This window comes from Pleuronectes platessa, chromosome 15 (genome assembly GCF_947347685.1).
Source record: "Pleuronectes platessa chromosome 15, fPlePla1.1, whole genome shotgun sequence".
In the NCBI taxonomy this organism is placed as follows: domain Eukaryota; kingdom Metazoa; phylum Chordata; class Actinopteri; order Pleuronectiformes; family Pleuronectidae; genus Pleuronectes; species Pleuronectes platessa.
Window position 1 is genome coordinate 5674419 of NC_070640.1, and position 14962 is coordinate 5689380.

A 14962-nucleotide genomic window follows, 5' to 3' on the forward strand; every position below is an offset into this window, starting at 1 on the left:
CCGCCTGATAAACAAAATGATCCGAGAGGAAAGAAATGTTTTCCATTTTCAAGGCATCAGTTCCAACTGCAGACATGGTTCAGTCCTTGTTGTCGACCTCTGGGGTCACAGTGCTGACGTCTCATTTACCTTCACTGAACCGTGAACACTCACAGCAGAGGACGATCCATCTCTTAGACCTTCTTTAACTCTCTGGTATCCATGGAGGCTCGGGTCGTGTTCCTGTTGTTTGACTCCAGTTATCTGGTTTTGATTGAATATACTGACTTTGAACTTGAAAAGGTTTCTCATGGAATTTGTGGAGGTGTGACTCTGAGACGCTGCAGCCTGAGCTCCACATTTTTTGGGCGGCCGAAATCTGCAAGTTCAAATACTTCATTCAATACACAAACACAAAGACAAAACATATTAAACAATGATAAACAATCTTCTAGGTTTGGGATTTAGACTTTTTGACTTTCAGTCAGAAACAAACACATCATGACGAGGAGCAGACATCTTGAATCAGCAGGGGCTTTGCAACAGGATGGGCAAAGTATTATCTTTATTATGAATTACTGCACGTGTATGTGTCCTGTATCAAAAGATGAGAGCTGTATATCAAGTAATCTGTGAGTAAACTTAAAAAAATACTAGAATTGTAGTTATTTTTTAAAAGAATAATAATTACAAGTGTAAAACATATTTACCTGCACCGGTCTACTAAAGTGTTTGCAGTAGATACTTTATCAGCTTTACACAACTTTACAGCCAATCTGGCAATGCGGTTAAAAAAACAGCGATAACGTGGGATTGTAGTTTCTAGTGTCTCTATCAGGAACCCGGCGGACTTTGCTGTTTGGTCGTCATCCTGTTGGACAGAAATCCACTACCTGTCCACTTCACGTGTCGCCTCTCAGATGTGCTATCTGGGACATGTGTGAGAGATCAGTGGTCCTGATTCTCTGCACTGACTTGTCACAACGTTTTCTTGACCTTTTGCTTTTATTTGCTGTCACGCTACTCGCCTGCTCCCGTCGACATCCGGCGCTGAACATCATTGAGTAACCCCGCAGCTACGTTTCCTATCGATGTAATTAGGACGCGTTGTTAAATTACAGTCATGATAAGTTGAGTTTTATTGATTCTGAACATAATCTATTTTCCCCCGGGTTATTCAGTCTATTCAGTCTATTCAGTATTCAGGTTTTAAATATTCCCAAACTAATAGTTGACTGAAGTTAACTCTGACATGCTGCCATATTAATAAGACTGCAGCTAATAATGGATTTATTGTATCCTAGTTTGATATATGCTTTGTTTTTGATTAATCAATACATTTAACAAACATGACCTCTGGTGTCTGTATACAATTTTTTTGAGATAAATGTCTGGTGGTGTGAAAGCATCCAAACCTGATATTCACCAGTTATCTATGCAGATAAGAGTCAGTTCCACGACTCAAAGAAGAATTTATAACTGACTTCTTTATAACTTTTACTGAGCACTTGTATTTATACACAAATGTATTTTACCTGTTTCTTCTAAACCGGATGTTTTATGACCCGTCTGTTTTTATGCTGCCTTTATAAAGCAGCGGGCCCATGATTGTTCAGGGTATTTTTAGGTTTTACAGCTGAAGAGCTCTGTTGAGGAGGGAGTTGTTGAGAACAAAATTATAATTCACTGGAATGCGGCGTCTTGTTCTCTCTCAAACAAAGACAACAAGAAAAAAAGACACTGCTCAGCTTAGAACAAATAAATAAACTGCTGCTGGATGATTTATTCACAAGTGTGTTTTCCAAAATATTGTTGTTATACATCATCATCGTTTTGACAGTTATGTCTCCATTGAATTGGTCAAATTCCACTCACACACCCAGCTTGATCATGGTCCTCTGAGTACAGGGTTGTGTGTGTGTGTGTGGGGGGGGGGGGGGTGAACCTGTTGACACTGAACTTGGGGCTGATAAAGTACCTTTGCTGCACGTCTCTACAGATAAGGCTGTGAAATGTGATGAATTAGTGCTTCATGTGTTCTGACATCTGACACCCCCCCCCCCCCCCCGCATTAATGAGGGTAATCTTGGTAAACTTATGGGTTTTCTTACCGAAACCAATAGAGACGCAACAGAATGAACCTTTAAGTTTGAATATTTATTATTTACCAAACGTCTTTATCGTCATTCATTTACATCCCCCTGGTACATCAGTAGCTCAGCAGGGTGCTTGCTACTTTTTGACTTACCGCTCCTCATCACGTCAAATCCAGTCTCATCATTAAGTATCACTGTCTTCAGTCAAGAGCATGATCTTTCACTTTCTTGATTTCAGAGGCAGATTTCTTTTTGCTTTCACTCAAAAACCAGCACTCGCACCATCTCGCCCCTGCTTGTGCTCAGACTGTGCGCTTGCACTTGCTTGGACGGATTTCCTGCGCTTCAGAAATCTGAGAGCGAATGTTTCAGTTGTGCGCGGAAGCAGCGTGACCGCGAGGAGAAGAACTGGAGTGGAGTGCAGGAAAACTTTCCAAGCAACAAAAATATCTGAGTTCAAGCGCAGATATAAGCACAAGCAGGGGCACATGTTGGTGTGCGAGTGCTGGGTTTTGAGTGAAGGGATAAGGAAATCTGAACATGAAATCAATAAGTCCTGATCTCATAGTGAAACGCCATGCTCTGGATATTAAGACAGCAAAATATTTACATATAAGTAAGTGTAATATATCTACATCGAGTTAAAAACCAGAAAGTCAAGGGTTAAATATTAAACGTCCCAGTTGTAAACATGATGACTGTTATTGACTTGATAGTTTCAATTGTTCAGATCTATTGAATAAACACAAAGTCTGTGTCAGGAATACAGAAACAAATTCAAAACGGCCACACTGAGCTTTATTTACAGAAAAATAAGGGTGTTGACAACACAGTAAATATTACTATAGAGTTAACTGTGTGGTTCTTATTGTGGGTGTCAACGTCCTAGTTTATATATACACAGAGGTGTTTGTATATATGATGTGTGAATGTGACTATGTATGACAAAGTTTAACTGTTGCCACATGGCAAAAGGACAAATCAGGGCATTGAGCCAGAAATAAATTACTTTAAATGTTTGTTATGCAGCAAAATGCAAAACTGAATTTGATCAAATCTAATCATTCTGGCATCATGTAGTCAGAGCAATTCAAACTAAAATAGCACTGAGTAGATCTCACACATCCACCACGGCCAAACAATCCTACACGTCTGTGTAAATATAATAATAACGAAGCAGTCTGACAATCTGCAAAATAAAGCACGAGTGGTAGATAGTAGCAGTAGATGTTGAAGATCGTCATTCAGAACAAGTCTCTGTAAAGATAAGATGCCATCTGAACTTATTGAAGCCAATGTGGAAAAGAGAGACAGTTTTTTTTCGTCATTAAAAACATTCTTTCAAGTTTTTTTGTGCGCGATAGGCCCGTCCCATTCCAAATGGCTCCTTCCATTCCAGAGCAACCAAGGATCTCACGGTCTGGTCCTTCTCAAGCCAGCCTGTCATTGTGGCTGGTGGCTGGTGACGAGGCTAATGAGCTAACTATACAGGGGGTGGGGGGGGGGGGGGGGGGGGGGGGGGAGACACACTGCAGTAAGTGCAGACCTAAGAAGAAGCTAACGACCCGTGGGTAAGTGGGGACCAAGCTGGTGACACAAATCCTACATTGACCAGACCGTCTCATTTCGGTTCAGCCTCTGAGGACATCTTGTTGGACAGAGGCCACACCTTCATAAACCCGATTTCTAGGATGAGGCGTCTGAACCTTGGACACAGCTACAGTATCTTTTTTTTTGTTTGTTGAGGTTTAACTTCCTGATGACACTTCAGTGGAGCTACTGTGACGACTCGTCCTTTCCTTTCCTTCCCTATAAAACCTATGGCGCCTGTCACACCTTAACATTGAGGATGACTGGGACTAAACTGATGAATTCCACTGTATCACTGCGGCTTAACAAAGAAACCCTACTTTTAATAGGGTCTTTTTTTTTATGTTGTTGGTGTTTCTTAACTTCAGTCCTGAGTAAAGGCAAAAGAAAAACACCTCTGTCTCGAGACAACATTTATTTTGGAATTCAAACACAACTTTAAACAATTAATCACAATCATGGCAAAGTGTTTGAGGAGCTTTAGGCACACAAAACACATCCTGCTGATCTGGAGACACACATCCTGCAACAGCTCAACAGCTGCGGTCATGTTCCCTCAGGGTCTCTCTCTCTCTCTCACTCACACACACACACACACACATACACACACGCACAGTGTCTTTGTTTTACCTACACAGGGCTGTATAGGCCATCGTCTATAATCTAAAATATTATAAAAAGCTATAAAAGTTTTGAAATTCAGACACATCGATAAAAATCTATTTGAAACACAGACACTCACTTGAATAATATAATGATAAAATACATTTTGAAATACATTTTGTCACAGAAATGTAAAATGCACAAACTCACAGATACAAACAAAAAACATATGAAGTCAAACAGCCACCTGGAACAGTCTGTGTGTGGAAGAAGATGAAGTTGTTTCCTTGGGCCAAAACCGGAACCCGTCTTCAGTTTCAGTCTAGGCAGAAACTCACCTAAGCAAATATTACATGCAAAACACACACACACACACACACACACACACACACACACATAGACACACATACACACACACGCACTAAGCAATCACACAAGCAAATCCATGTAAAATGAGAGCTGTCTCTTCCTTGTCATTGTCACACAGAACTTAAACTGGAAGTTTCAGTGAAACACGACACCGGCCGACCAACGGCCGAGCCACACACACAAGCTGCACATAGTTTTCACATTCACATAATGCCACAGAAGCTTTAGTATAAATATTACATTGGCAAAGAAACAACACATTTTCAAAGAATAAAGTAAATAGGAAACCATCAGGCTCTCGTGTCCGCAGGCTCAACATTAGAGCATCTCCAGCACGATACACCTCAAAACAAGAAACATGTCAACTTAAAGCAAAGCTGAAAGATCAATATGTGTAGATACGTCTTCATGTCGGAGTCTTTTGTGGGATTCACCTTGTGGTCCCAGATAAGGAAACAAAAAACACTCATGTGCAACAAATATTTTTTACTACTTCTCAAATCAACCTGACAAACATTTGAGAGCAGTTCAAACATAGTCTTTCCTCTCGTACCCTGCGCTGGTGCTGCGTGGGGCAGTGTACGCCATGCGGGGGGGCTTGTACTTCTTCTCTTTGGGCGGGCAGCTTGTGCACAGCATGGCCCCGCCAATCAGGAGCAGCACGGCGGCGCCCCAGCCGATGTAGAGAGATGCCCCCATCTCCCTCCTCTGTGCGTCGATCATCAGGGGGTTGTAGAAATTCCTGACGATGACGCTGGCCGACCAGGAGACCGGAATGAGGACCAGAAGGCCGCCGAGGATGAAGAAGATTCCCGAGATGATCATCACTTTGGACTTGGACGCCTCGTCTTCGATGCAGTTTGTGCACTTCGCTCCGACGATGGAGATCAGGACCCCCAGCACCCCGAGGATGATGGAGATGATGATCATGGCCCTGGAGGCCTGCAGGTCCGAGGTCAGGGCCAGCATCGAGTCGTACATCTTGCACTGCATCTGGCCGGTGCTCTGGATGACACAGGTCATCCACAATCCCTCCCAGATGGTCTGAGCCGTGACGATGTTGGCGCCGATGAAGGCCGTCACCTTCCACATCGGCAGGGCGCACGTCACAATGGTGATGATGAACCCGATGACTCCAAGGGCGATGCCCACGATCTCCATGCCCATCGACATGATGGCTCAACGTCTGAGGACTAACGCTGAGAACAGTCTCCTGCTCCGTGGATCAGTGAGCTGTAGGAGCACCTGTGTGGGATGTAGAGATGCTTCCACGGAAACAAGAGATCCTTTATATGTCAGTGGAGCAAGGAGGAGTCCCATGGTGATGATGTCAGCAGGAGGCCGCCTTCACACACACACACACACACACACACACACACACACACACACACACACACACACACACACAAGAACACCTCTGTGCATACACAGTGGAGGAGGGGATCTGGAAACAGGTGAGGAGGTATGGATGGGAGGGAGGGAGTGTCTTATTGTGTTTGTGTTTGTGTGTTTGTGTATGTTTGTGTGTGTGTGTGTTTGTGTGTGTGTGTGTTTGTGGTTAATGGTGGTTGATAAGACGGCTGCTTCTTCCGAAAAAGCCCTTGATTTGTGTGATGCAGGTTGATAAAACTGTGATGAGTAAAATCAAGGTGTGGTCTGAAGTAAGTAAGATGGTAGGGATAAGGTGGGACCTGAGGGAAGTAGACGAGCTACACACAGTGGAGACCAGAGAGGAACACACTGCTGCAAACACACACACACTCCGGCTCCCTGATACCACTGATCCTTTGTTACTTCCTGGTTCCACTTGATGGGATTCAGTGGGAGGAAAAACGATCCCAAAGCTCGGCTGGAAACCGGAATAACTGCCCCTGAGCAAATATGAGCAGGGAGAAAACATAATAGGTCGGTTTTCAGACACCTTAGGCACACAGACAACGTGATCGTCTCAGTATCGGTTAAACTCTGAGCTCACACAGCTCCTGTCTGAGTGGATCGTTCGAAGGAGGCTTTGCAGATATTTATAAATAAATAAGGCAGTGAGAGAATAACAAGTTTTAAATAAAATACCATTTTTTTTTTTTTAAACCATAGTTATTGCATTTTGATATATTTTTTTTTTTTTATGTATCCTTTATACAACTAGAGAGTTCCAATTAAGATACAAATTCTTGTCCCTGTCAAAATGGCACCAAATGAAATTAAAAAAGTTTAATATACACACATGATACTAAAACATATACTCAAAGGCACACAGCAGAATCTTCCAGGAATCAATGGCAAAAAAGTGTAATGGAAAACAAAAGGCATTTGTTAAAAGAGAATTCTGTGCAAACTAAGTTAAAAACATTTCAAACTTGATATTTTCAGGACACGATCCTAAAGAACTATATTTACTGACATTATTTACTATAAAGAATTAGAATTTTTCTTTACCACTTTATAATCAGGACCAGAACAGTCTAATAACCAGGACAATACATGGAAAAATCTACATAACTCCTAAACTGTGAGGGAGAGTTTCTGTAAAATTAAGATAAATGTCCTCACATTCAAGGTGTGAAGCATAAAACAGTTATAACAAAGCTATAAACTCTCACACAAACAAACCCTGGGGCCAAACAGCAGGGAGCCTCTGTTGTCGTTCTATCATGAGTATCTTCACCTCAGTGTGTTTATGTAACAACATCAGTTGATTGCGATAAGAACAATAACCTGTAGGTTCCCTGCTTCACTTCCCCGGCACTGACCAACTGCTTCAACAGGGATTTACACATTGAACCATATAAATGATCATCATTGTGACGGGATGAAGGCGAATATCTATAACCCATCTATTAATCATGGGTACAAATGGTGATGTCACCAGTGATGGAAAGTAACTGGGAATATTTTCCTCATTTGCTGTACTTAATTTAAGGTACTTGCTACCAAGCAGTACTTCAAGTAATTCAAATTAGGCCTATCTATAATAACGTGATGCACATTTGATAGAACAATAATACACACTATTTATTATTTTTATTATGTATTTCAGACGGGCAGAAATAGGTCATATCAACATCACACCTGCCAAAACCCACAGAGAGTTTTGACTATTCAAATCAGGAAGAAGTTGGTATCAGTGCTTCAGTATTAGGTCAGCAAACAGAAGGGACTTCCTGTTCATACCACTGCATCAGGTTTCTGTTCACTGGCATTAGGTGTCACTAACTTAAACCTATTCACCTCGACACCAGTAACTCTTCTTCAGAATGTCGATTTAAATAATTGTACAGTTTAAAAACCGGAGAACTTCAGAGCAACTTAAATTCAGTTTTTTCTATGTGCTCATTATATCTTACAGTTCATTTTCCATAACTATGATGACCATGTTCCTTTGAATTTCCTCTTCTTCTTCTTCCGGTTTATTGGTGGGTGGCAGCCAACACCAAGGTGCATTACCGCCAAAAATATTGATACAACTTATTGAGTCAAAACCTTACCACTATTCATCGTGTGTGCCTTTGCTGTCATTTAATGATCGTTTCAATCATTGTTAAGATCAGCCAGTGTAAGTTAGGCCGACATGTCACGGTGAGGAAATCACTACTACAGTGTTTTGTGTTATTTAAATTATTTTAATAAATTCAGTAGATCTGAAACAAGAAGAAAAAATAAAACACTTTCATTCATGAAGCCCGACGCCTCAAACATTTGAATAAAAGTCTTTACAATGTTAACACAACAGAAGACATGCAACACAAACGTTTTAACCTTTGTAGAAAATGTCTAAACACAGCAATGGGAACAACGTGACGAAGGGGAAACAAACACAATCACTGACATTTCACTTGATTTGAACTTCCCTCCTTCTTTCTACAGTGAACTCAGCCATTTTGACCTTGCACCGGAGACGTCAACTCCATTTTTCCCGGTTCTCACATCTGTGACTAAGCCTCTGTCTGTGCTTTGCAAGAAAAATCCAAATATCTGTAAATAAAACTCAACTACTGTTTGCTTAACAGCAGTTGACAGAATGATGCTTAATATGTACACAGGAGAAATATCAATAATGGGTCCAAATGTTTATGAACACAAATTTGCTGAACTCTGACATACAACCGCGTTCTCAAAAAACAAACACTTTCAAAAATATAAGCAAACATTTTTGATCGGCAATAAAAAACATCTGCTAAGCTCTTCTCTGGTGAAAAGCTGGTTCCAGTTAATGCAATAATCAATTGGTTACTTTTTGATACACATTTCCCGAACATGTACAAATAAGCAGGACACACGCGAAAATAAAGTATGAATAATAATCCCTCATCGGTCTCTGCTCACACATAGTCCTTCCTGTTGAAGCTCTGAGCCACCGACCTCGGTGCCGCAGAATATGCCACACGACTCTGGGGGTGCACGCTGTATCTCGTTGGTTTCTCTTCCTGTGGGGGACAACTGCAGCAGAGAATGCACCCTCCGCCCATGAGCAGGGCAGCAGAGGCCCAGCCCAGATACAGCGCCGCTCCGATCTCCATCTTCTGTCCAGAGAGGATGAGCGGACTGTAGAACTCGACCACGATGGTGTGTGCCGACCAGGAAACGGGCACTAGCTGGGCCAGAGATGCTATGATGAACGCCCCCCCAGAACCGGCCATCACCCTGGCTTTAACCCCCTCGTCCTCGATGCAGTTGGTGCACTTTGCTCCAAATATGGAGATGAGGAGGGCCACCACGCCCACGATGATGGAGACGACGGTGAGCGCCCTGGCCGCCTGCAGGTCCTGAGGCAGGGCCAGCATGGAGTCGTACACCTTGCACTGCATCTGCCCCGTGCTCTGGAACACGCAGCTCATCCACAGGCCCTCCCAGTACACCTGGGCCGTGACGATGTTGGCGCCGATGAAAGCGGACACCCTCCACATAGGCAGAGCGCAGCTGACCACACTCAGCGCCCAGCCGAGCACCGCCAGGGCGACTCCGACCACTTCAAGTGCAGAAGACACCATCGTGCGTCCAGACAAACGTCCCCTCGGTGAATCTAGAGCTCCTTTGTTTGTTCTTTCTCTCCTCTTCAGCTCCTGTAAATTTAAATTTCTCCTGCTCTCAGATTTCCCTGCTTCCTTTTCCGACTTTTGTTTTTCGACAAACACTTGAAGGCTGTGTTGATTTTGCCCTTTGAGCTCCTCTTTGTCAGCCCTTCTCTCCACTGGGTGCGCCTCCTCCTCAAGTTGTAGCTACTGCAGCTACTCCTGATTCCAGTGAAGTGTTGATTTTTCACAGTCCGCTTCCTCCACAGACTCTCCCCTGCGTGTACGTGCGCGCTCGGATCCTGGTTTCCTGTGTTCTTCTGCTTTTAAGGCGTCAGTAACCCTTATCGTTTTATAGATTACTGGCCGGGCCCTCCTAAGACATGACATCACTCACCAAACCAAACCAATCAGGTGCGACCTGGCCGTTGACCCCATTTACCACCTGGGTGTGCAACTGCTTGTTTGCGTGCTCTTTTTTCAAATGAAGAGTCTTTTTATGGGTTAACCTTTTGCCCGTGGTAGCGGCTGGGAGTGTCTGCTTTATGACTGTCAGTAGGTAATGAGTGACCAGGGCAGAGCTTGTTATGTGGTTGATAGCAGACCACATGAGACTGTAATGGATATGCAAACAAGTATATTCAAAAAAGAAGTGTGTGTGTGTGTGGATCTGGACACACGAGAAGGAAAAACAAGGAATTCAGCACAGATCAACCTTGAGGGGTTCTGGTTTCCAGTTTTATTTCTGTTTTGTTGTGATTGGTCATGTTTTCATAGTCGAAATATTCCATCTCCTCATTCCACCTCCACTGGGCCGTGCAGGAAATGTCCTGTAAAAATCTGAGTTAATGACAAACTACAAATGTGGAGAATATGTCTTTATAGACGTGTTGCCTCTTTGAATCACCTGCAGTTATTTTAACTGCGTACTGAAACTCCCTCTTGGTTTTCATGCTCGGGATCAATTATGACATGAAGTACAGTATACGTGTGCTTTTCAGGACATCTTTACACAACGCTGTCTTTGATTAACCAGGCTCCACAGGCAGAGTAAATATAAAACCTGAATACAACAACCAGCTAAAATGTGAGGAATGTCCTGTTATCAGTGGAGCTCAGTGAACCCAGTGTTTTGCTCTGAGACACAGGCCTCACATTAACGTGTGGCTCCTCTTGAGCTCGGGCCATTGCTCTACCTGCTCTCATTATCACATCAATGTTATCATTATTATATTATTCAGTATTACTCAAACACGTCTGAGGAACAATGGCCAGCCCAGTGACCACGATAAGATAAAGTCAGTTCATTGAGATTAGCTTGTATTAAGGAAGGAAACAAGCAATCTAATACTAACTCAAATCATATCTGACCACAACGCTATCTAATTCTTTGTTTGCACTATTAAACAATAACTATTTGATGTTTCAGTTCTTGCAGCACTTCTACAGTGTGATCTCCAGTTTGGTGCATAAAGTGAAAACACAAACGTATTATCTTATAAACTAAACACAGCGTGTACAGCCTCTCATTCTGCATCGTATTCCTGGCCAGCTGTCAAATTAAACTTTGATATTTGACTTTCAGCTGTGTTGGATCTCTCTGTTTCGTCCGCTGAAGATAATAAATATTTCATTTTATCAGGACAGTTGCAAAAGAGAGAGCCCACTTTCACTTATACATGATTACTGTATCATGAGTGTGTAGAACAGTCACGATGCAAAAATAAGGTCTGTACGGGAAATGTAACATTTTGACCACAATATGATCATGTTAATTTCCCCTTTGATGGATTATGATTGAATCTCATACAATGTAACCTTGATCAAGCTGTATCCTGTACTGCTGCATGAATATTGGCCTGATTGCTTTAAATAATGCATTGTTGCCTTGATCTCATCAGAGGATCCTGACCTTAAAGTGTGACAATACTGTAAGAGAATTGTGTCTCGTTCCTCGTTGTCTAAGTGGGATTCACAATCTCCCCCTCTGAGTTGTAGCCTTTAATCCTGATGCCACATTGAGGTTGACCTTTGACCTTTTGGATATAGAACGCCATTTTTCTGTTATTTCATCCAATTAGACAGATTTAGTTACATTTCCTGTGACCAAACATTTTTTAACGTGACCTTGACCTTTTACAAATATCTTCTTATCAGTTCATCCAAGGAGGGCGACTAGATGAGCGACTCAAATACTGCACAGCCGAGGAAAGATCCATACACTTATGTATTGCATCGTCATTTTCAGAATCTGTCACACGAGCTGACGTATGAGTTTCAGCCCGATTATCCGTTTACCTGTTGTTTACTCTCTGTGATAGTGACATCTCTTCCTCATGCTCACATGCATAGAAACACTCACTGGGGACTGTAAATCTGAGGGTGTACGACTGAGTGAATAACAGGTTTATCTCTTTGGTCTTCTGCCAAGAGGAATTCAGATAACATATGTGCAGGAGTTTGCAACCCGCTGCCAACACACTGATCATACTAACCTACATACAAACTGGAATACACCTTTACCATCTGTCATGATCCAGAACATAATAATTAAACTGTGAAACACAACAACTTTAAACATTAAAAAAACATTTAGTTATTAATACTTGTATTTATTGATTAAAGCGTAATATTAATTTGATTCTTATTCAATATAAAATTATTGAAGTACTATTTACAACACTGGATGTGAACTACAATTTATTCCAATCAATAGTACCGTCTAAATAGACCTAAATAATAATGAAACTCCGTTAAGCAGTTAATTACTTGGACATTTTGGAACCCTGTCAAACTAAATGCTATATGGCACGGTGGAGCAGTGGTTCTAGCACTGTGTTGCCTCACAGAAAGAAGGTTCCTAGTTAGAATCCCGCCGTTTTATAAGACGTTTGTATGTTCTCTTCTGCTAACAGAGGAATGGATGGATGTAGAATAATAGATGGAGAGAGGAGGAAGTTTAAACAATAAATAATGCTATGATCCATAGAAACTCAGGCTCCTCCTCTTGGATCATATTAAAGATATCAAGCTCTTAATCTGTCAATCAAGATGAGTTAGTGACACTATAATGTCTCTCAGACAATATATGTGTGTATAATGTTTTATACTGAAGAGGCGGTGGACTAGTGGCAGAAACTTGGACTATGGGCAGAAAAGGTCTCTGGTTCGACTCCACGGAGAAACAACAAAAAGACGAACCTGGATTGATCTGTCCAAAAATCCAATAGGATTCCCCCTACCCTGTCTAGTGCCCCTGAGCAAGGCACCTTACTCCCCCAACATCTGCTCCCCGGGTGACGTACATGGTCTCTCACTGCTCTGTGTGTCCTGCACCAGATGGGTCAAAAGCACAGGTTAAATTTCCCTACCTGCATGAGTGTGCCTGTGCAAGTCTGTGCATGTGTTTGGGACAGATAAATGCATCTTAATCTTAATTAAAGCACCACATAAATACATCTACGTCAAGATCCCATTCCTATCTTTTGAACAATCCCAGATTTTCCTGGAAGCTTTTATTGGGTCAGTGTTGATACAGGATGACTCTTAGTTACTTATTCAGTATCACTCCACTGAAATGGTTTAAAAACCTTGGGTTTAAAGGCTGCGTGGAGGTTTATAGAAACATTAAAAGCTGCTGTTAAACGCTCTTGTGTCCATGGGGAGGCCCCACTTTCACAACAGACATTCTTCTTTCTCTTTGTGTATAAAAACACATGAGTTTCTCCATCACGGGGCGTCTATGGTGAAGCGTTTATAAACAGAAAGCAAAAGATAACATTTAAAATGTCCTTCTGGTTTATTAGTCTCTATCTCTGCACCCTGTGAGTCACACACAAACCCAGAAGTGACTCGTCCCGGCGAAACTCAGGGCCGATTCCGACACACGGAGAAGCAGCTGCTGCCTCCCGCTGGGCCGAAGGCAGAACAGCAGAGAGAGGAGCTCCAGAGATCTAATTTGATATCAAGGGGATGAGGTTATAAAATCCAGACCTGTCAAATGTGTGTTATTATCACATCTCTTTCACTCACACTGACCCCTGCGTGTCACCCTTCCCCACGCCACCAATATTCCGTACACGCTGTTTTCCTGTGATCTCCTGTGAACAAAACACCGACTGTGTGTTCACACAATCAGGCTTCAGTCCGATTCACAGGACTCACACACAGAGAGGGAACATCAGAAGAAAAACATCTACTGCTTATTTCTGTTTTTTGGGGGGGGAAACATAATCCTGTTTCTTACAGGAATACAATAACCAAATTAAACGTTTTAAGGCTTTGAACTTGTGGATCATGTGACCGTGCCTGATTTCTTGTTGACCGACCTGCGTTACATCAGAGCTGGGGTCACATGACTCACACACTGCTTTGTCGCCTTAATGAAACACTTTATTGCAGGAATGTGACTCAGTGTGTGAGCGAGGCTCCCCCCCCCCCCCCCTCCCCCTGTGTACACATGAGTAGACTGAAGACCGTTGAATGCCTCAGTTTTATATATGATGTATAAAGTTTTATATATATATAATACCCTGAACACATTTTAACGAGAGGACATTGTCTATAAAAAGTTAGTAAATTAACAAATCATCTATTTGAGGAGTTATTGGAGGTGAAGACAATGTTTCTCCTAAAAGTTATGACATGAGTCCACAAAAATGTTATCTCCTTACAGCTGTTATAAGAGAATAATCAATGTTATTTCAACATAAACTGCCCGTCTGCAGTGTGTCACATATTCAGACTTTCAGACTGCTAAGTACGACTGAAAAAAGACCCACCACACTTTGTGACTAAATTATGTCATGTTTTAAGTTGTGATCTAATGAATAAGTCAATTAGGCCTTCAAGTCAGTTGTCCAGCCTTTGTGAGGTTGTGGCTGCTTGTTGCATTATTCTTGAAGCCATCTCCAGACTAAATCACTTGGGTTTCCTCACTTTCCATTGGAGTCTTGGAAGCACATGGCCCAGTCGGCCTGTTTGTGGCTTAAAGCACGATATATGATGATTTAACTTAATTGACATTGAACTGACATTGTTCCGTGACTTTAACCAGAGAGGAACCCTTGGAGTCAGGTACCCATCTGAGGATGTGTTTGTCACAGAGCACAAAGGTACATGTCTACGTAACTTGGATGAGTCAAATTGGTCTTGATTTCTATTTTGGTGTCTGGAGCATGTTAGTCATAGTTTTTTTTTTTAATAAGGCGACAACTCTGAGCGCAACACCATATTTGGTCAATGGGATGTCTTCGTCAGAGGTACCATTTAAAGCGTCTCAATCAGGACTCCACCCTCCAATTTACTGCAGGTGAA

The 14962-nt window shown here is 42.2% G+C and overlaps 1 protein-coding gene across 1 annotated transcript; it reads right to left on the reverse strand.

Moving 5' to 3' along the window:
- Positions 1-4065: 4065 nt before the first annotated feature.
- On the reverse strand, positions 4066-10114 carry LOC128456908 (claudin-3-like). Its single transcript, XM_053441334.1, is given in 2 exon segments — positions 4066-5823; positions 9135-10114. Coding segments are annotated over 2 exon segments (1149 nt in total). The 5' UTR covers positions 9626-10114; the 3' UTR covers positions 4066-5165.
- Between the last annotated feature and the right edge of the window lie 4848 nt (positions 10115-14962).